The 23,012-nt window shown below is 40.1% G+C and overlaps 3 protein-coding genes across 5 annotated transcripts in view; 1 reads left to right on the forward strand and 2 right to left on the reverse strand.

The window, feature by feature from the left end:
- Nucleotides 1-1,954, reverse strand: part of gckr (glucokinase (hexokinase 4) regulator) — a 50,139-nt gene extending 48,185 nt beyond the window's left edge. For both annotated transcript variants that reach the window (XR_006107148.1, XM_042512859.1), the window contains exon 1: nucleotides 1,877-1,954. The gene's annotated coding sequence lies outside the window, so the exon portion shown is untranslated. The remainder of the gene's footprint in view (nucleotides 1-1,876) is intronic.
- The window catches only part of LOC121962639 (XK-related protein 6), a 10,567-nt gene extending 6,225 nt beyond the window's left edge, over nucleotides 1-4,342 (forward strand). The window contains exons 2-4 of the mRNA XM_042512860.1: nucleotides 1,893-2,089; nucleotides 2,795-3,212; nucleotides 3,664-4,342. Of these exons, the coding sequence (XP_042368794.1) occupies nucleotides 1,893-2,089; nucleotides 2,795-3,212; nucleotides 3,664-4,168 (1,120 nt within the window). The 3' untranslated portion in view covers nucleotides 4,169-4,342. The remainder of the gene's footprint in view (nucleotides 1-1,892; nucleotides 2,090-2,794; nucleotides 3,213-3,663) is intronic.
- Nucleotides 4,343-7,094: 2,752 nt separating this feature from the next.
- enpp4 (ectonucleotide pyrophosphatase/phosphodiesterase 4) lies at nucleotides 7,095-22,114 on the reverse strand. 2 transcript variants are annotated; one of them, XM_042512862.1, is made up of 9 exons: nucleotides 22,021-22,114; nucleotides 19,079-19,298; nucleotides 18,511-18,810; nucleotides 18,198-18,302; nucleotides 16,926-17,124; nucleotides 16,656-16,829; nucleotides 16,301-16,570; nucleotides 15,150-15,266; nucleotides 7,095-7,217 (listed from the first exon to the last, which is right to left on the reverse strand). In XM_042512862.1, the coding sequence occupies exons 2-8, from the start codon at nucleotides 19,295-19,297 to the stop codon at nucleotides 15,166-15,168; spliced, it is 1,368 nt and encodes a 455-aa protein (XP_042368796.1). In that variant the 5' UTR covers nucleotide 19,298; nucleotides 22,021-22,114; the 3' UTR covers nucleotides 7,095-7,217; nucleotides 15,150-15,165. The 2 variants fall into 2 exon arrangements, with proteins under 2 accessions (XP_042368796.1, XP_042368795.1); XM_042512861.1 differs by lacking the exon at nucleotides 7,095-7,217 and having other exon boundaries at nucleotides 14,711-15,266.
- Between the last annotated feature and the right edge of the window lie 898 nt (nucleotides 22,115-23,012).

Below are 23,012 nucleotides of genomic sequence, written 5' to 3' on the forward strand. Positions count from 1 at the left end.
TTTCTATCTATCTCTGAAAAATAAAAAAAGTAAATACCAATAAATTGTGAGGAAATTGTCTTTATTCTTGGATTTTTTTGGGGGTTGCTGGGAATAAAAAATAGACAGATTATTCCTGACACTGACTGGTACATTTCTGACGATATACAGACACAAAAATCAAGCATTTTAAGTGTATAAATTTGGAAAGTTGAAATGACTTCAAATCTGAAAATTGTGGCGCTTTTATAAAAAAAAAGATTTCAAATTCCAGACAATAACTGAAATATTTGAGTTTAGGGCGTCTAAAACTACACCTATACCATAAATCAAGCATTTTTAATGTATCAGAGTTTCATAAACTGCAAAATATCTAATGGTTTTACTGGTCCAGCCCGCTTGACATCAAATTGTGCTGTGTTCGGCCCTCGAACTAGAATGAGTTTGACACCCCTGCACTAGATTGTTGATGAGCGAGAAACGCTCCCATGTTGGATAGCTCACGTGCCTCTGCAAGCCCGACATCTGCATCGAGACAGACTGATATGAACGTGTCTACCATGTGAGTGGTGTGCATGCACATGTAGGCATTTTTCTTTGGTTGCTGCATTATTTATGTATTGTGCGTTAAGCTTGTATGTTTCAAACAGGATGTAATAGCCGTACATACAGAGCCATGCATAATGTAGGAGCAAATGCACACACACGCGATGACACCTATGCACATATAGTCGAGATGCACACACAGGAAAGAGGAAGGGTGTCATTAGAGTACATTTGGATACACGTGCATGTACACATTCGTGCACACACACACACACACACACACACACACACACACACACACACACACACACACACACACACACACACACTCTGTGAGTGCCCTCAGGCATTTTAATTGAAAGCACTGCCTACATCCCACCCACATGTACTGTAGTTTCACTCAATATGTATGGATTGGAATTATGTCATGGTTGTTTGTTCAAAAAGAGGTTCTATCAACGATCAGACTATAATGAAAACTAAAAGTATTTATAGCAAAAGTTCAGCAGGGCAATAGCTTTTAATTCTGTTGCCAGAGTTGCATTACAAAGATATTTCTGATATTTTATGTTTGGGTACCATGGTACTGTACCATGTGCATTAGGGCAACAACCACTGATTTTATGTTTTCATCACGGATTCATCAGCTGATTGTTTCCTGAAATTTAGCCACCATAATTTAGAGAGGTAACACACTCAAATTTCTTTATCCAACCACTTGACAAAACCAAAGTATATTCAGGTTCCTTTCTTGTATATTGAAGAATAGCAATTTTTCAGCATCTTTGAGAAAATGAAGGAAAGGCAGATTATTAAAAGTAGCCAATAGGAGCCAATTAATTCTTTGTGTAGATTTCAGGGAGAATGCATACGTCTGCCTCAGTATTTAGCACATGTGTATTTGTCCCCTCAATAAAAACATGAAAGTAGCAGAGGACTTTATTTTGACAAGATTTATTTTCTTTTTTGATAATTTAGAGTTTTAGGTGATTTTCATAATTTTGAGGATTTCTTGGTGTTTTTTCTGTTTTTTATTTTTTTGAGCTGCGGCATATTTTTAAATTTTTTCTACTATTTTTTTTAAAAAATCATCATTTTGATGTTTTTTAAAAGTTTTTAAGATTTATTTCTAGTAATTTTAAGGGTTTAGCATGCTTTGTTTGTTTTTTAAGATAAGTACATTTTTAAATGAAGAACATTTACTTGTAAAAGAGCATTTTGACATGTTGGTATTAGTCCTTATACCTAAGTAATACCCACAAGAAGTGAGAAAGAAAATAAATGAAAAATGGTGTGAATGATAAAAACAACAGGCTGAAAAAATGTATAGTTTAAAGACTAATTACCTTACCTCTGACCCCCTGCAGGTACATCAGGACGCTGTATCTGGGCATCATGTCGCGTCGGCAGAAGGAGCACCAGCGTCGCTGGTACTGGGCCATGATGTTTGAGTACGCAGACGTCAACATGCTGCGGCTGCTGGAGACTTTCCTGGAATCTGCGCCTCAGCTGGTCTTGCAGCTCTGCATCATGATCCAGGAGAACCGAGCCGAGACGCTGCAGTGTAGGTGGAGCACAGATCACACCGGACTTCAGTTCTTCAGACCACTGCAAATCTGAAACAGCCAGAGAGACCAGCTCTACATGAACACCATGGACTCCCTGCCTGCCACATTAACAAACATAACACCATGTTTTCATGTAGCCACAAAGCACATACAAATCAGCAGCTGCACAAACAGTAATTAGCAATTTGCACACATCATGCTCTGTAATTTGTGGCTGCAGATGGTGCTGCGTTTTAGATTTTCACAGTGTTTTTTTTTTTTGTTCAGGTGGAAAGAAAGCACAATCATAGGTGTCCGGGGGATGTGATAGCCAAACTCCATCAGCCTCCTCTCCCTTATTCATCCAAGAAATGCATCATCCAGGCGGCCACCCACTGGTGTTATTCATCTCTATCACTCTGGAGTTTTGGGACACCTTCTACCTAAATGCAAATATGTGACTAGCACAGGGGGTGGATGCAAACAGCAGCTGGGACATCAAAAAATAACTTTTTATTTCAGACTCATACCATTAGGTGTCAGTACCAAATGTTTCTGTCGTGTCACACACCACCTCTTATTTAAGAACGTGCTCACATTATTACACAAAACACCCCCACTGACTCGTGATAATTTTATGCCGGTGTGCTTTTCGTTTCACGAACCTTGAAAATACTTTGTTCTGATTAATTCACTTCCACCTCTGTAACCCTCCTCTGTAGGCATCTCCTCCCTGGGCTCCCTCCTGTCTCTCGCTTGGGTTCTGGCCTCCTACCACAAACTGCTGCGAGATTCTCGTGACGACCAGCGCAGCATGAGCTACCGCGGGGCGCTGCTGCACCTCTTCTGGCGCCTCTTCACCATCTCATCTCGCGTCCTCTCGCTCGCCCTCTTCGCCTCCCTCTTCCACATCTACTTTGGCATCTTTGTGGTGGTCCATTGGTGTGCCATGGCCTTCTGGGTGGTGCACGGAGGCACCGACTTCTGTATGTCCAAGTGGGAAGAGGTGCTCTTTAACATGGTGGTCGGCATTGTGTACATCTTCTGCTGGTTTAACGTGAAGGAGGGCCGGACGCGGTACAGGATGGTGGCGTACTACACTGTGGTGTTGGCCGAAAACAGCATCCTCACTGGGCTGTGGTGAGTTAGTTACATTTGCATTTTCTTGCATTTTGCACATGGGAGAAACCAAAAATGTTTCTTGTTTAACCTTTTGAAACCTGTTTGGACATCAGTTTTCTTGGGTTGCATTTAGATGCCTTTCATAAGCTATTTGACCCTTTAAAACCGACGAAAATTGGTTTGATTTCTTTTGAAAACATGGGGGAAAAGGCAATGACCAACTTGGCAAGAAATGTCCCAAATAATTTCAAGAAATTAGTAAAGGTAACAATAAAATTACTTGAAACCAAAAATAGGCAAAATTGTCGAGAAAACTATATTTTTAAAATTATATATGTATATGCTTTTATATACTTTTTTTCAGCACTTTTTAAAATTAATTTTCTTTTTTTTTATTTCTTCTTTTTGAAAGAAATCAAACCAATCAAAATTCGAAAGTTATAAACCTCATGTCACCACTATCTTGCAGGTATGCCTACAGGGATCCAGTGTTGACTGACTCCTATGCTGTCCCAGCGCTCTGTGGCGTCTACCTGACATTCGCTGGTGGAGTACTGGTCATGCTGCTGTACTACGGGTTCCTGCACCCTGCCACCGCCCACCTCCAGCCGAGCCCCGCCTCATCCTGCTGTGCCCAGCTGCTCTGGGGTCTTCCCCTCCCCCCGTCAGCTCCACCCAGTGCCCCACCCACCCCGGCCCACATGGCCAAGTCACAGACGGAAGAGGATGTGGCCGAGTCGTGTCTCCCCGTCTTCCAGGTGAGGTCAGCGCCGATAACCACCAAGCCCGAGGGCCCGCTTATAAAGATCGACATGCCCAGGAAGCGTTACCCAGCATGGGACGCCCACTACGTAGACAGGCGCCTGCGGAGGACTATAAACATCCTGCAGTACATAACGCCAGCCGCTGTGGGCATCCGCTACCGCGACGGACCCCTGCTGTATGAACTGTTGCAGTACGAGTCCTCTCTCTGACACACAAACACACACATCAACACACACATCAGTATACATGAGCACCGTTAAAAAGACATGTATGAATACATGGTTGTTCAGATTTAGAGAAGACTTAGAAACACATTCTCACATGCACAATGTCGCACTTGATGTAAGCACACACACACACACACAAAAACAACACTTTATGCACACACACACACACACACACACACACATACTCAAACAAACACATACACACACACATTCCTTGCGGGCACCACGACCTGCGAGTCCCATGGCCATGACTCAACAAGCTGCTTCAGCGCGAGTCCATCTCTTTCTCTCTTTATCCTTCTGTCTCTCTATTTCCAAACTCCTCTGATCTCTCTTCATCTGTTCTCATCATTTAATATCACACGTTCGCTCTCCGCTGTGAAGAAAAAACTAAAAATAATGTGAAAAATGAGCGCAGTTTCAAATCGGAGTCTTTGACCGCCGCATGCCGTTTACGTTGCGCCGCTCACACATTCACGGGATTTGGTCGATAAAGAAGATGTGACACAAAGAAAGAACAGACGTCACTTTTAATAAAAGGAGTTTGTGAACATGTTGTTGTTAGTCTAGTCAAAAGGTAGTGTATATATTTTCTATGTACAAAAGGGATGTTTTTTTAACGTACTTGTAATTGTTGTCGACTTGGGAGTTGGACACATCGGTTTTTGTGGTCGGTTTACCAGGGAGAGTTGCAGAGCATGATGGGAAAGATGGAGACAGAGAGGGTATTGGCATCTAAAGCGTGAAATTTCACTCAAAGGTTGTGCTACCGGAATAGTTTGACATTTTGGGAAACACATATCTGTTTTCTTGCCGGAGTTAAATGAGAAGTTCTTTCTCTCATATTTGTACACTGAATATGGAGCTAGAGGCATCTTAGCCTAGCATAAAGATTGAACTCTGTAAGAAGCCACTAACTTGGGCTCTGTTTAAAGTTAGAGAAAGGAGAGAAGAAAAACTAGTACCAGTACTTTCTAACTTTAAGAGAGAAAGCCAGTAAGCATTTTTCCCAAAATGCCCCTGAAGAATGCTAACACTTACTACGTTTGGCGGCAGTTAGCAACATAAGCTCTAAAAGTGAGACAATGAGAAGTAGTATCAGCTCAAAAATAAGGCCCAAAATCGTTAAAATAATGTTATGTTCCTGTTCCTGAATGGCTAGCAATGTGACACTTTATGTAATTTAAAAAATGACTGTGCCAAAATGACCATACTTTTTGAATTAGTGGTTTACTGCCTGAAATAAATTTCAAAACAAAACTAGCTACATTGCTAGTATACTGGGTGAGATAGCTTGGATATTAGCGGAGCTAAAGTTATAAACGTTACAAGTCTACATGCCACATGCTAAAAAACAAATAATCTTTTTATTGCCAAGAGGCCTCACTCAATGCCTTTTGCTAAGGTGTTAGCATGAAGCTAGAGCTAAAGATCTACTGAGAACAGATGGATGCTACAGCTGTTGTTGCAAAATATGTTTGCTCGTCACAATTTACAAAGAATAATCAAAAACAAACAGTGACACCATCATCTTCCAGATAAATTCCCATGTTAGCGTTACCGTTACCGCCTGCTGAAGTTGGCAGTATTACTGATGTACAGTAATACTGTAAATATGTCAAAATACAGGAAGGAACTTAAGGCAGCACATGCTTATCAAACTTTTTGAATGTGTGCTTGCCGTCTAGGGATCTAACATTTCATCTCCATCATTTCCTGTTATGTTTAGAAGGGTCATGGGAGGTTTCATAGTGATTCCGTCCACAGAAAATGCTCAGTTGCATCAGTTAGCTTTGCTAGACAATGACGACAAAGAGAATTCGTCGCCAGATCTTCAACAGAAAGAGCAAATGCAAGACAAATTATTTTTTGATCTATATCTACTACATTTTTCTGCGTGTGATGTCTTAATCATGTTAGTCCAACGCTAACAGGGTGCTGCCACTGAAGCTGATCTAAAACAGTTTTGGACTTTAATCGTCACCACCCCTCTCAACGACTTGTCTCATCCTGTAACAAGTCCAACATCAACTCCTCCAAAGCCACCCACAGCTGAGCTGTGATGTATGGCTCATTATTTATTTTTTTGTTTGTTTATCCCTGTAATCCAAGCTGTTACATTGGCAGGCGACAACAAATGAGCTGAGATATCAGTCATCAGGCCGTCGACAGGAACGTTGCTCCTGAAATCACACACCATCGGGGGGGAGGGCGCCTTAACACAGCGTGGCGGCGAGCGGAAACAAGTGTTTGGAATGGGGTGAAAGTGTTTTTGCCGGCCAACGCTCCACACTTTTTCTCCAGTCCCACATTGATGGTAGAGCAGGTGAAACCCAGCCATGAGCCATTTCAGATGGTGCGGTTAGGATTGATGAACACAAAAACACATATGCTTCTTATTATAGCTGCCGTCCAAGAGGATTGAGCAGGAGAGTTTGAGAGTATTAAGAGTATTAAGAGTGTTAAAAAGGGGTACTTCAACATTTTGGGGGGAAAAGTTTGAGCCTCTTTGTTTTCTTGTCCAGGTGTGCTAACTTGTAGGAATTAAAACCAAGGTTAAAAGCAAGCTTGTTTGCGAAATGACCACCAAATGTAATCATTTTTTAGTGATCAAGCAAAAACTTCAGAAGTTCATTGACAAAAAGTTATTAGACAATAACTCTATATATAGAAGGGCATTTGGCGAACACAGACCTCCTAGCTTAACTTAACCGGAGACATAAACTCCTTGGAGTAAATAATATAATACAATGATAATAATAATAATAAGTCAGGAATTAAGAAAAAATAGGATTGGCTGTCACAACTCAAGAAATGTACGATTGGACGGAAATGCGGACAACAACGGACAGGATCAATTCACTGATTTATTTGAAGAGTGAAGGTATAATGTATTAATCGTATAAATACCTCAAAACTGGGAAGGCCAGGCAGCTGCAGAGCAGATAGGGGCAGTGGGAACAGGTGTTTAGGTGGGTGGGGCAGTCAGGTGATGGGTCTGAGGGCATCCAGTGGATGGTTCTGAAGGGGCCTGGGAATGTAGTTGGACAGGAGGGACAGAGAGACAAGACGTTTCATCATATAGTGAACACTTTTTTTGGTTTTGGACCAATTCCTTTAAAAGAGTGCTCAACCAATTTAGCATTGGACTCCAATAACATTGTTGGAAACACAAAGGACAGTTAAAAAAGAGAGGGATCAAAATCAATGCAGCAGAACCAGGGATTCTTCCTTTTTAATCCCCCCCATGGAAACTTTTCTGATCAAAACCTGGTGCCTGCAATACCCACAATGCAGCTGCAACCACCAAGAGTTCGGTTGGAGCTCACTTTGATAAATATGAGATAGATATATTTTCGTTAGTGTATTATCACCTGAAAATAAGAATTGTTGTGTTTTTGTAACCTTAGGGGTGGTCGAATCCGCCATGTTTCTACACACAGTAGCCCATAATGGACAAATCAAACATTGGCTCTAAATAGGGTTATTCACATTTTCGTATTGGCCACCATGGTTCTCCTACATGTCTGGCACACAAGAGAAGGGGTTTGCCACTACATCGTACACACTGGACCTTTAATTGGCCCCTAAGATTGATCTTGCGACCCTTAATGGGGTCCCCATCCCAAGCTTTGTTATTGGAAGAATTGTTTCAGCCACGTGGCAGATGACAAAAGGAGACTAACACCAAAAATGTTGACGTATCCCTTTAAGTTTGACTAACATGAACAAAGAGCGAGCTTACATTACTTTTCCGAGGTGCTAGCCGATTCAAAAAAAAAAAAAAGAAAAAGGACAAATCAGTTAATTTGCTGCAAACTAGATTTGGTAGGTGCGAACTCGCAACAGAAGCAGCAGCATCGGTGTTCATATGGTGCAACAAGCTACAGAGTCAATTGGCTGCTAATCCCACTTCATATGGTGCAAATATGAAACACACATGTACTTAATGGTGCAATAAGGGCAGATTGTCTCTTTGAATTCTATGGTGCAACTTGAGTACTGCCTTCAGTTATCGGCCAAGGCTGTGCCAAAGGCTCCGTCCAAACGGACAACTGCTCTTCCTGTCCTGCAGAAGCTATGCAAGTCTCCGACGCAAGGAGATGTGCTTCGTGTACACGCTCACAACACACACACATACACAAACATACACACAGGGTTTTCCTCCACAGCAGGGAGATATGCTTAGTACACAAAAAGTAGTGTTACAACATGGGCTGTGTCCCTACCTCACCGCTTGAACACACACACACACACACACACACACACACAATCTCACACACTAATGTCCAATAATCCCTTACCCCTTTATAATTTGGGAACAATATTCATATGGTGCTATTGAGTAAAGATGGCTGGTTTTTGTATTGTTGTGGTAACAGTGAAGAATTTAGCCAAATATGTTTAGTGTTTTACATTCAGATTGATTGAATATTGTCATTCAATCAATCTCATGTAGAGAGTGTACGTAAAAAAAAGCAACACCTTCTGTCAGAGAGTGACACATAAAAGCAACAATGCCTTATTCGCTTGCCAGAAGTGGAGGTTTTTTAAGATATGGTGGTTAAAAACAAACTTCAGGAAGGTGGTGCTAAGTTTTGGTACACTCACATGTGGACATGCACTGTACATTAAGCATGAGTTTGGTGTGTCGGAGCACAGGAATCAAAGGAGAACGGCACACTGTGTTAGCACACTGTCCGAAAAATACAGTCAGACATTTTCTGTTCAGATCGTGCTCGTGAATTTCTTGCATGAATGTCGTAGATTCGAGGGCACGTGTGCTCCTAGGAAAATAAGTGGACGCTGCAGAGGCTTAACGGTTTGAAGAGTCACAGCTTCGTATGTGCTTCTGGGTTGTTAGAGGGAGATTTATGTTCCAGAGCGGCTGTCCAACCAGCTTCTCCTGACCTCTGACCTTTTGACCCAAACCATGGCCCCTTTGCACCCACAGCTCCAGCCAATCAGAGATCAGGTTGAACACAAATCAGGTCTAACACACTAACACAACCAAAAACAACAACAACAAAAAAAAAAAAAAACAGTTTATGCGGAAGTATTCATGTATGGCATTCAGACTCGGCTGTAGGCTCATAATCAAACTGCAGGTTTCATAACTTTTTCATTTTGCTTTTAATTCAGCCTATTTGTCAAAAAAAACATGGATCTACATTCTACAGTCGAGTCTGCATGTTGTACATGAAATTCTTCCTTCACCCAAAAACCCAGAGCCTTAGCCAGGCCCACTCTGTAGAAAAAACCCAGTCAGTGTTATTGTATGGCTACACATCCACAGCTATGCACAGACAGAAAGGTTCTGGGCTTGGATAACCTTTACAAAAAATACCACATCACTGTTCTCACGTTGTTTATGTTGTTTTTTTGCCTTTTGTCATTGTTTGCAAATAAGAGGAGAAGAAAGCATTAAGTATCAATGCGCAACAATGCAAACATGATATAACTTTTGTTTACTTTTGCATTAGTACATTTCTTAATTTACATTTTTCTCTATCAAGTTTGTCTGTTGATGGGTTCAAATTGGTCGGGAGGAGCAGTAAAAACAGTGTAATGTACCTTTAAGGGATAACCAGGATAGATGCAACCTCCCGACAGAGGAATGTGCATCTGTTTGTGAAACCAGAAAGTTTTATTTATTTATTTTTTGTTCTCTGGATTAAATGTTCCACTATCAGGGTCTGCAAAGCATATGAGGCCTGTGATTGGGCTGCGTGTGAGTGTGTGTATGTGCGTGAGTGCCGTATGTGTCAGTAATGCTTCATATGCTCTTTTTAGCCAAAGTTTTACTTGCTTGGTCCAGAGCTGTGAAATTATCATTACTCATCATTTAGAACTGGAGGCCAGACGCTAAGCTGTTTCTGATCTCAGACCAGTTTCTACCAGATCTGAGTCCGACAACACTTGAAATCCTTTCCTTTTTGAAGCGAAGAGGTTGTTTTGGCACAAATCCTATCATGGAGAACGAGCGGGGGGGGGATTTCAATGGTCTGACTCAGGTGTGGATACTATAAGCACAGAGCAGGGTCAAACTAAACCTTAACGTGGATGTATCTATAAGATGTACCATGAGCTTTTATTTTGTCGGGGTCATGCTTTTTCTACTGTGTTCTTCAGCTTGAAAAAAAAAGAGTAGCTCTAGAAATTTCGATGTGCAAAAGTACTTTTTATTTTCTTGTGGTTGGCATTTTGATTGTAAATACCTTTTACTGGTAATCCTCCTCAGTTGGATCTATGTTTGATGAGTTGGTTTGATGGCTCTTTCAAAACGTACTGATAGTAAATGTTCCTTATAAATATCCAGAATGTAAAACGAGAGAAGAAAAATAACGGCTTGACTGGAAACTGTGTTTTCGTAGCAGTCTGTGCCATCGTGTTGTCTTGAGTATAAGCACACTGATATTAGATCTGTAGGCAGGATGGTGTTTTGGGAGGTGATTTGCCAGACAGCCACAAGCCAACTATGGTTTTGCAGGATTAACAGATGAATAATGAAAGGTATCACATTCCTCATAAAGACAAAAAAACAGCTTGATTGTGCTGCAAAGAAAGACTTTTACAATAAGCAATGATTTGTGAAGAAATTGAGTGCAAAATGTCCATTTTAACCCCTCATATTGTGTTAAAAAAATAGTTGATTGATAACCGGAGCTAGCAGCCAGTTAGCTTAGCTTAGCACAACAGTGAAAACAGGGGAAACGGAGAGGCTGGCTCTGTGCAAAGTTTAAAAAGTTGGTCCAGTTTAAAAAGATGGTCAGAGCTAGCTGTTTCCACCTACTTCCAGTCATTATTCTAAGCTAAGCTAAGTGTCTTTCAGCTCTAACTTCATATTTGGTGCATATTGTTGCCAGGTGTTGGAGTTATCTGCTGTAGAGATGTCTGCCTTCTCTCTGAAGATGTAGATTTCTCTCTGCTTTTGGTGCTCAAAATGCCAAAAAATGGCCGCAGAAGGAAGTGTGTGTCTACTGCTAGATCACTGAGCAGCTCTGAGCTAGCTAATGTTACAACTCAGCTGAGGAGGACGCCATAAGTGTTAACTTGTTGCATTGTGACAAGTCTCATGTCCATGAGTAGATGCACACTTCCTTCTGCACAGTGATACTGTTGAGGGGTGTACTGTGTTAGAAAGAAAATAGTTCCTGCATGAAACTGCTCACAACAAGGACTATGGATTATCTTCAGTAACTGGGTCATGATTTCTGGAAAGAGACACTGCTGTTGAGTTTTTCAAAAAAAAAAAAAAAAAATCAGCACTTTGAGCACCAGAAGTCAGGTATCTTCTGGTTCCATAATACTAGAGAAAAGGCAGAAATCTTTGCAGCTGATATCTCCAACACTCAGCAACTTGCATCAAAACAATAGAGACTGATAAACAGCCCTACAGGTAAGAGGTAAAAATATGTCATTTTGATTTTGGGGTAAACTGTCCCTTTAATGCTGTGTGCACCACAGATGAAAATCCATCTGCTTCCACTGTCTTTGGGTGGACCCAGAAATCTCAAATAAAAGCAAACCTGCCTACATGGCTTGATACCACCAAATAAGAGAGAGAAAAGGATTTCTTGCCATGTTTGGAAACTAGCACAGTGTAACAGTCATTTTTTGTTAAGATGGACATTTTTGACTACGGGTGTGATAAAATAGCTTGATAAGACGGTCATATTTGCAGCGTTCAGCTACATGCCAAACAGTTCAATACATAAGCACATGTTTCAAAGTTGAGGGAGAAAATGTTCAAAGAGAAAACCAGATTTTATTCTAGTGAAAGCCGAGGCTGTCTGTCTAACATCTCCCATCTTTACTGTAGAAGTGATGGCTGCTGTCATCGACCGTGTTCAAACCGCTTATGCGTCAGCTCATAAAAACATCATTCAGGAATCTTCGGGTCTTTTATGGGGGGGGGGATTCCCAAATTCACACCGAATGTTTCTGACCAACCACATAAGAGACGGGAGAGAAACGAGAAGACACGTTGTGTATCTCTTGTTTGTCTGTGTATTCTGTGTCTACAATAGTGTTGAAGCATTCTGGGGAAGAGTTGAATGATATTTTCAATGGCTCTACGTGGCCAGCGTTAGGAAATGTGTTATTTTTGTTACAATACCTCCTGAAAATAAAGTCTATTTATCTGTGAAGAGACAAAGATTTACAATAATACAGATGACTACATAGAAATTATGACAGATTTTAAATGATGTAAAAACAGATATAAATGAAAACATGTACAGTTCATTTGGTTTTGAACACGATACAGAAATGTATATGCGTCAGTATTGAGTTTGATTTTATATATTTACCATTTTATTACATTGTAATGTTGTGACTGCGATGGAGAAAAAAAAATATAAAGGAATATAAATTAATTTTTCCAAACGTGTGTCGCTTTTCCTTTCCATACCATGAGCGAATCAAAACACAAAGAGTCTGATTTTCAATCAATTTTATTCATTTTGAAAATGTCATTTAGCAACAGGAATCTCTCCAGGCTAGGATTTGCATAGTGAGATATTTTTTACCTCTCAAAAACATAAAAACAGTACCTTTGGGATTCAAACACAAATAGAGTGCAAAGACGCAGCTTGCGTGTAGCATTGAGAGATCACAAACTACATAAATATGATATGGTGGGGTGTGGAATTGCTCCCCTTCACTTGTTTCAGCAGCGAAAGGCCTAGCTACATGCACACACATGAATAGATGAATGAACACTAGATACATGCAAGCAGGGCTGCATTAAAAGATGAGGCTGGCGCTAGTTTTGTGTAAAGGTATACTATGCAGGATTTTCCTATTCCTGTTTTTTTATTCTGCTGTGTTTATGTCACTGAAACCTTTGGGCAGTGGTGTGTGGCCCCACACGAAAAATAGTGCGCAGGTGAGGTCTGGACTTCATAAAGAGGTAGAGAACAGGTAGGTGCAGCACGCTTCCATGAGGAAGCTACAAAAATCTTGGACACAGCGCCTGAAAATATGCAAATACAGCAAGGCGAAACACCAAGCAGACAAAGTGAGAGAAAATTTGAGGTTCACTTTCAGTGGTGAGCACTGAGGGAGAGGATGAGAATAAAGAGCAGTGCAGGGTTGGCCTGTTTTCTCTTTGTTACAGCGGTTAGCTTAGTTAGCTTGCTAAAGAGTCCCATTACAATAAATGTAAGGTCCCGGCAATAATACAGTAGCTTGCAGATCACATAAGAAGAAGAGTAGGTAGGAGGGGCCAAGTCTGAATGTTTACAAACAATAACTGACAGTTCCTGCATAGTATACCTTCAAGATATCTATGAAAAGATCATCCAGTCCTGTTGGCAGCACTCAGCCTCAAGGTCACTGGTTCCTTCTATCAATATGAATCTTATTTATTTATTTTTTATTTATTTATTTAACTAGATAATTTCCTGGACACATTTTTTTTAGCAAACATTACTCTACTAAAGGTAGGAAATAGTGCATTTGTTAGGGACTACTTTCAGCTGTGGATGAATAAACATTTTGTGCTCTAGAGTGTATTTAAAGCAGCAGGAAGGTTTATGGTGGATTCAGTTGGAATAAACTACAGTAACAGTGCCCCCCGTTTATTATGACAAAGGTACACTGGTGCAACAGTGATCCTTCTTGATGTGTTGAAATAGTTTTTTCACATTTTGGGCAACTGATCTGTTTAGTACAGAGGAAGATAATGTGTCAGTCTTTCAAACACACAACATTTTGTAGCAGGATGCATCCATTGTTGGTTTCGGTCTTTTAAATGGATTTGATTGAAAGAAAAGATGAATTGGTAGCATCAGATAAATATGAAAATTTACTACATTTTAAGTTATTTCTTAACTTGCTACTTGAATTTGATCTTGTACTGTAATTAAAATCTAGGTTAACCGGTAGCTTACTGTCCTACCTGATGCCAATAAGGACAACAACCATTATATTGCTTTAATTTTATGATACAAATCTCTCTATGATGCAATATATTTTTTTGGAATATCTTAACAGTCTTTGGTATCATTTAGTCGAAGTACAGAATGGAATCCTGACACACCTACACTTAAGAAATAATTTGCATAGAAATTGCTTTTTTCCAAACACCATTTCACTTTAGTGTGGCATTTAGAGTCGTCCTTGCCTATTACACTAAAATTCTATCGTAAAAATGTATCAATTCAGCTGTCATATTTCACTTTTTAAGCATGCACATTTGGGAAAAAGGCGAGTGAAAGTGTTATTTAGATAACTTCAGAGTCAGGTATCAGTGTCACACATAAACTAAAACCGTAACAGTGCGCACAGAAAAACAATCAAAATAATTCCAAGAAAATATTGGAAATATATATATATATATTTAAGCTTTCCTCTTCAAGACACACAGGATCTCAGTGAGATGCAATATAAATCTTAAATGAGCTACTGGCTCCCTCTGCTGACAAAATGGAACACGACAAATACAAAAAATAAAATATACAAAAAAAGAGATTTCTTTAAATCCAGTTGCCAGAGAAAAATATAAAATAAATCTCCTAAATCTTCAACTTAAGTCATTTTTTTTCTCCTAGAATAAAAATATTAATCTCAATGTTTATTTTTGACCAAAAGAAATCCTCAATATTTCCTCAAAACAAGTAACATCCTACAAGAAAACTCCACTGGCCCTTGTCACATATTCAAGTCTATTGTAACAGGGTTTTTAAAAACAGTAACCTTATGGAGAGTCAATGAATACAACAGTATTCACTGTTTCCTACAGCTGTTTTAACACCAGTGTACAACCCCACAGCAGGTTTCAGTGGGCCTGAAGGGTTTTGATAAAAAACAGGTTTTTCTCCTGCATGTGTGTGTACATACATATTAACAACGCACATACTGTGTTCAGTGACAGGTAGGGACACATCAGTGAATAAAGTGCAACATGTCAAGTAACTATTTGAGCAGAAACAGGTGACACAGTTTAGTGTGGACTGACCGGCTTTGACTGGTTCTCACTCCAACAGGGGGTCGTCGTCGTCATGGTCATCGAGCTGCAGCCTCTGGAAGGGTCGGGGGCCTGAGTGGCGGCGGCAGTTCAGAAACCTGAACATAACTGAAGAAAAACAGGACATGTTAGTTTGTTGATCAGCTGGAGACATGCACTACACTTACACTGACTTGTCATGGATTTAGCTGATATTTCAAAATGTACCTGAAATTAAATCTTAGTCTAATTTAATCAAAACCTCTTTGATAAAGGGACTACGATGTTTTATTCACAATACTCAAGCCTATCTTTTCCAACACCCTTACTTTGCTGTGGCCATGTCTGCTACAGAGCAGGAAATGTCTGCGATTAGGTTACCATCCGTTTGCTTGTTTGTTCATGAGAAGACATCAGTTCCACCTGCGTAGCTCCTACTTGGTGCATGTCTACAAACTCTGTAACAGTCCTGCCATTATGAGGTGAACGGAAGAAGCGCAGTGTGATCTGGCTTTCTTAACCAATAATGCATGGGTCCACATATAGTATATTTTGAACAACAAACAGGGGGTCGTTTAAAATTGGCCCAACGGCCAACTGGCCAGACTTTGGACATGCCTGTTTAGACCAGAGTCCCAACGCATTTCTACAAATACAATTTAAAAACTTTTCCATCACAGTTCACCCCATTTCCATGACTTTGTGTTAGTAGTTTAAATAAGTAAGCCTATACAGAGATACAGTCATATTATTAAACACGCACTCCCTGGACATTTGCAAATAAGAAAACTGCTAGCACTTGCTAACTTTACTCTCCTGCCACCAACCTGACATGACAATAGACCGTGCACATACTAACAGCTTTTTGGCATTTTCCTGTTTCTCTCTTTATGACAGAATGTAAGGGGGCACACCCTGAGCAATGATGCAATACCAGTCGGCTTGTGACATTTCCGTGGTCAACGCAGCACTAGATTTTAAACACAAGGAACAAATTTTGCCTTTAATTAGAAATGTTTTAGGATTTTAGGAACATATTTGAAACAATTCCCAAAACAATGTATATTAACTCTTCCAAAACATTCTGTAAATTCCAAACCATTTCCAGAACTTTCATAACTTTTCCATTGATTTCATGACTGTGGGGACCCTGTTAGACTTACCAGTGATTGTAGTGAGCACTAGTAGGACGCCCACCACCAAGCTGATCACCAGAGGGACATTCCAGCCAGCCTCAGCAGCCAGCAGGTGCCGAGCCTGAGTCAGGGTGCCGTTGTTGGGCTGCGGGGGCACCGAGAGCAGATGGCACATGAGCGGGTAAATGTCAACGCTTTGCAGACTGCTCATTCTATAACCCTTACGGAAGCTGGGCCCCAAAGCTGCCATGAATGGGTGCATGCTGGGAAGGGAGTTGTCATAGCCATGATCGCCCACTGTGAAAGAGAAGGGAGCAGTGGGTGGAGGTGACAACAAATGGTTTTGTATTTATCACAGCATAACTACAAAGAAGAAACTTACATCTTGGGAGCTTTTTCTCTCCCTGCACTATTGTCCAGCCCTCGTCAGCGATCAGTGTGATTGGCTGGACGCGCTCGTTTTTCTGGTAGTGCAGCCTATCGGGGATGTCCGATTTCAAATATACCGTCATATTGGGGTGGCAATTCTTCAGCAGGGCAAAGATGACCTCTATGCCTGCAAAGCATATGAACAGAAAAAACAAAATTTGGAGTTATTGTGGTTATGTTTGTATGCTTTAATCTCATGTTAGCTGATGTGAGGGTTTGTTACTATTATGTGGGATGAGTGTTGCCACAGGTGTGCGGTCCACCAGCGTGTAGTTGTCAGGGTGGAGGCAGTCGTTCAGCCGTATGAGGCGCTCGGCCGAGCACTGAGCCATGCCGTGGTCACTGGTTACCAGGACGTTGACGTGACCCCAGAGGTCATTCCGCTTCAGCTCCGAAATCAGCAGGCCAATGTGGTCGTCAACCTGATTGCAAACAACACGGCCATCAATAACGGCTTCCATCAAGAAAATCTCAAGTGAAAACAGTCTGTACAAATCTGATTAACCCTCATGTGTGCTGAGACTTTGGATCATGCAAAGCTTTTACCATTTTTACAGTTGATTTCCATAAATTATTATCATCATAATAAACAGGTCTGCTAGGCAAGAACACAAACTTAACTGCACTAAGGAAATATTACCAAAACCTGCTGCCTCAATCCATGTGTTGTAATTCAATGGCCACAGTATGAGCACAAATAAGTACGGGTGACTGATGGAAACACATTCATTCATCAGATCAGGGTTTATACACATTTTACCAATACATTTTCATGACTTTTTCATGATTTTTAGGCAAATTTCAAAGATCATACATTCTCTGAAATGACCACTGCATTACTATATTATAGATTTTGTCTTTTATTTAAATAATGAATTCAGAACAGGATTAGAACTGAACATTTATTAGTTCTTTATGAGGGGAGAGGGTGGTGCAAAAAGAGAGAGGCATGTCAAATCATTTTTTAAGCAGTAGGGAGGGAACTTTGTTCTTTATTTTGGCTTTAGGGGAGGGGCATGCAACGGCAATGGCTATATTTTGTAGTTATTTAACTGCAAATGCTTATAAGAAAACATAGTTATAAGAAAACACCCTTTTTTTAAATTTTTGGAGCTTTTTAAAGATAAAAATTATGAGATTTATTTTTTTTTAATCACAATCCATCGCACCATTTAACAAAGCTATAAACCGTAAAAACAGAAATTATTGCTGGATTTTCAAATTGCTGACAGTCCTTGAACACATTATTATACAGGTTTGTGGAACAAAATACCATGACTTTTCAAAAACCTTCAAGGTTACATTTAGTATTCTAAATATTTTCCAGGCCTGGAAATTGTTATTTGCAAATTCCACAACCTTTCCAGGCTTTTCATGACTGTACAAACCCTGTCTTTTTTTTTTTTTTTTTTTTAGAGCAAAGGATTTCAGGAACATTTTGTGTCAGAATCAAGTGTGTTTTTAAGAGATTTTAAGCATAACAAAATTACTGTACCTCCTTCAGCACTTGGCTCATGGCAGTGTCGTTGTCAGGGCCGAACAGGTGACCTGATCGATCGGGCTCATCCCAGTACATGGCTGCAAACTTCACTCCTGGCTCCTGGTGGAATTGAGTGCATTATACAGAGTGTCATTCATTAGCTACTAACCCACCCAGACATCCCAGTGTTATTGCCTCGTACACTAAAATGCCATTAAAAGGTAATTAGTCGAGTGATGGAGCAGAGGGAATGGAAACCAGCAAAGATATTCATGGGCAAACAAAAAAAGAATGGAAATACAATGAAATATGTCTGAAACTTTTCTACCTTTCCGTCTCCCAATATCCACTTTGTCACGTTCCCCAATCGTTGCTGGAACGTCACATTACGGTTGAAGGGAAGGAAATGTGACGGTGTGCGGTTGCTGATGGTTACATCAGAGCCGGGCCACATCATGGCCGCCGTCTTATAGCCGGAGTCCAGTGCTGTAACCCAGAGTGGCTGCGCCTCATTCCACCACGCGGGATCGTCGGTGTTGTTGTTGCCCACGTGGAAGCTCTTGTTGCTGACAGGGTCGTACATGTTGTTGGCCAGGATGCCGTGAGACTCGGCGTACAGCCCTGTGACCTGGAAACCAACGATGGTTATTAATTCTTTTGTTCTGATTGTTGTAATTCATTATGTGACTATGCTGTGTATTTCATATTATTCTATCAACTTCCACGTACATAATCGGACCAAAGTGGTTTATGTAGGCTTTTCAAGATACTTAACTGATAAACAACATTTGCAATATGATTTGTTCACATTATCAGACAAAGAGCTAGGAGGAAGTGTTTTCAGTGACCTGACAGCTCATCTTTCACAACACAAAAACCACGGGCAGCAAGGTTACCAGGCTGTAGTGATTGGGAAACGTCTTGGTGGGGAATACGTTGGTGAGCTGCTCCACCAGGACCCCTTGGCTGTACAGGAGCTTCAGGTTCGGCATGGGGAACCTCTGCACATAGTCTGCTCGGAAACCGTCGAATGACACCAGCAGCAGCGGGGGAGGATCCTGCTGAGCATAAACTCTAACGCCACACAGGAAGCCCAGCAGTATTTTCAGCAACATCCTGAAAAGATTTGAAAGAGAAGGGTTTCAGCATGTGACTAGACATGGTGTACTCAAACAAGTCACGGTAGTGGCCCTTTGAGGCTCACAATGCTACTTTGCTCATGTTTGACAGGTTTAATGTTTGCCATCTCAGTTCAGTGTAATAGCATGTTGCCATTAGCACTAAACTCTAAGTGAAACTTATGCTGATATGAGAATGCAGGGCTGGGCGACAAGCCTTGGCGTTAGTTTTAGTCATAAACTTAAGTACTGGACCAATTAAAATAACACTAGATAAAAGTTTAAAGATCTGTGGATGAATCTGCTCTTCCAACAGAGATGGCTAACCAAAACTGTTTGCTGTTTCACGTGGCTAAACTGTCACCTCAAGACTGTATGTGCGCAAAAGACTAAAACATCAGTCAAGCTTTAAGGGTAAAGCTACAAAAATGAAAAAGGAAGTGAGAATAATCATCATTATTCCCACACAAAGAAGCACAAAGAGAGAGCCTGATTCTCTTTGTGTCAAAAATAGACGTTGGCTCTTTACTTTGACTTTGGAGGAAGTGAAACTAGCAGCAGTTAGTTCATGCTGTCCCACCAGTAAACACATAAATGATAACCAATCTATTAATGTAGATGTGTGAGCGATAGGTTCATGTGTCATGTCAACTTGCTTTAACATTTCTTATTATGGTTTCCTTTTACTTTCAGTGTGGCCGAAGGCAAAAAGTGGGCCAACAGTTATTTGAGTCGTGTAGAAACTGGTTAGAACGGATGCTCATAGTAATTTCCGTAGTGTGTGGTGAGGATGATGTGTGTGAAAAGAATTTTAATTTTACTTTTCAAGGTACATGGTAGAGTTAGTCATTTTTTAAAACATAGTTTAATAAATGAAATTAAAATTCCTTTCTTGAACCTGCTACATCTTTTTTAAGTGTTGTAAGTTTTGAGAGTTTCCCTTGCTTGCCTGCTTTAAGAGAGGCGTGCAAACCTCCCCCGCCACTCCTCTCTAACAACCTGAATCCTGTTTTATATGCAGGATATAACAAGACAAACATATTTAAAATAACTACAAAAACAAGTTTGCAGAGTACTACAAATAGAATATTTTACTCATAACACATCCTCAGAGGCCAGCTTCACATACCATGGAGCAAGCTATCCAATCACAGTTAGAAATACCATGAATACCAGTAAAACACATATTTTAAAATAGTTAAACTAATAGTGAAAATCAGACATGACAGCAGGGCTGCAAAGAGCGCATTATGCACACCCACACATTAGTGTGTAATGTAATTCCCCCATCACTCTCCTCCTTTTCTACTCGCCTCTATGAAATCTAATTTTCTAACTCACTTTCTAAACTCAGGAAGTTATCCTGGATGTAAAGATGACAAGCTGTCATCTTACACATGCATGAAACTGGAATAAAAGTAAAGAAATTAGATTAACGGCATCAAATACATTTTGGATACAAGTGGAAGACAGAGAAACATTGAATACATCTTTGTGCTTCTCTCTCTATTTGATTACATTTATTAGAATTTAAGACTTGAACCTTTTGCTTCTGCCTCAGAAGAGCCTGAAATGAAATGGTGCAAATTTAGGGGGAAATCACTTGAATAAGACCCAGCGAGCACAAATAAGTCTAGGGTGAAGTTAGTTAATAGGGGCTACTTTTTGGTAGATTACCAAGAAAACCACCTAAAACTCTGCAGACGACATTGCGTGTTACTTTTAAACCTTTTTATTGTCATTTGCTATATTTCCACGATGAAAATATGTTGTTAAATAACATTATTTAGAAACCTTACCCATCAACAGCCCTGACCTCACTCCAATGACATGTTCAGGTAAGATGAGACAGTCACTTTTGGGGATTTTTAATCACTAATCCATTTATCAGATCAGTTTTTTATTTATCAAATGATTTAACCTGTAGCTCTTCCTTAAAAATATTATCCAACTTTTGCTTATTTTCTACAATTGGCATGTGTGTAAAAATATTTTGATTTCTAGTCAAAAAGTTTATAAAATGCGACATCCTACATTTGTGTTATTCCACCCTCATTACTTTAACGGCAATAATTACTAATCTTAAAGCCACATTGGTTTTGTGGCAAATTAGGAGACCAGTGGGTTTTCGTATATTTGCTCTGTCCTGTTCTTGTTATCTGAGACCATAAAAAATATTGTTTGATGTAAAGCACATTTCTGGTAACAATGCAGAAACATATTTGTATATTGGCAGCTAATATTCAAAGATGTAAAACCTTATTTGTCCTACTTTACCTCATATGACCTGACTTCACCTAAATAGTATTTTAAATACACTTTTCGGGCAACATAGTCTTCTTCTGCTCTTCTTAAAAGCAATATCTGAACATTTATATGTTTGTTTCATTATCTACATCGGTAATATTTAACAAAGGCGGATAATTAGGCAGTGACGCAGCTGACTTCCAGCTAAATATTTATCTGTCAATTATTCTGTAGCAGCCAACAGACAGGGAGAGCCGGGAAGTCCCCCTTGCTGGAGAAAATTACAAAGAAATGTTATCATTAATTACATTAACAGACATTTACGACAGGCCATGTGCCAAAGAATAGTTGATAAAAATGCGCAACGAAAATGAATGTTATTTTAGGGGAGCTCGTTAGCTGTCCGCATAGCATGTTAGCTTGCTAATGTTACAGCGTTAAAATAATGCTTGCGGTATATTTAATAACGTTACCTGTTAAAACGTTGACGTCCTGTCGTCCTCCAAGCACTGTACTGTTGAATAACTTTTCCCCCCGGGACTATTTTCGTAGCAACATCATCATTGGACTTCCTCTAAACTCAACGTTTGGCGGTTGTCGAGCTAGTTTAGATTATTTCTAGAAAGTTCCGGCGGTGTATTTCAACATAAATTCCTCTTTGAAACGTCCCACACCGTAAAATAAAATAAAGATGTTTTTGTTCGCTATTCTTTCATTGTGTACGTTAAAAGTAATTAATATTGTGATTTTTTATTGGTAGAAACGCAGTACTTATACAAATTATTTGTTTTTTTCGTTTTAAAAACGTTTTGATTTTATTTTGAAGTAAAAAAATTCCGTACTTCTGCTTTTGGTGTTGCCATCTTGACGTAACCGTCGACAGACGCCCCATTTAGATTGGCAGGACAAGCAGCCAATCAGCGTTCAGATTCGGAGGGCAGGATATGTGTGCATACAATGTATTGACTGGTATAAATATTAAAGGGGTTGACTGTTATTAGAATAAGCTAATATTTGCCTCCAGTCTGCAAAGTCACTGAAATACCTCTATAAGAAGCACGAGCTGATCATGAATCATCGAGCCCCTGGGCCCAGATATGCAAAAGGACCTCCACCTCTTCTTCACTGGAGCAGGGCACACAGACTGTGGTGGGTGGATCTCCTGCATGTTATATTTTGTGTCTCTTTGTAGTTGTTATGCTTCTTTTTGTGGCGACGAGTCTTTAAATGGAGATTTTGTGTGTGACCATATTTGTTTGTGTTCTCTTTGTGTTTTTTTTGTGCTTCTTTGAGGACATTTTGTGTGCTGTTATGGTTGTTTTGTGTTCTTTTCATGGTTATTTCTCTCTTTTGGGGTCCTTTAGATCCCATTATTTAATTTTGTGTCATTTGTGGTCAGTAAGTGTCTTTTGTGGTTGTTTTGCGTCTTTGTGTCATGATTTTGTGTCTCTGATGTTGTTTTGTG

The sequence above is a fragment of the Plectropomus leopardus genome, chromosome 24, assembly GCF_008729295.1.
Source record: "Plectropomus leopardus isolate mb chromosome 24, YSFRI_Pleo_2.0, whole genome shotgun sequence".
NCBI lineage: Eukaryota > Metazoa > Chordata > Actinopteri > Perciformes > Serranidae > Plectropomus > Plectropomus leopardus.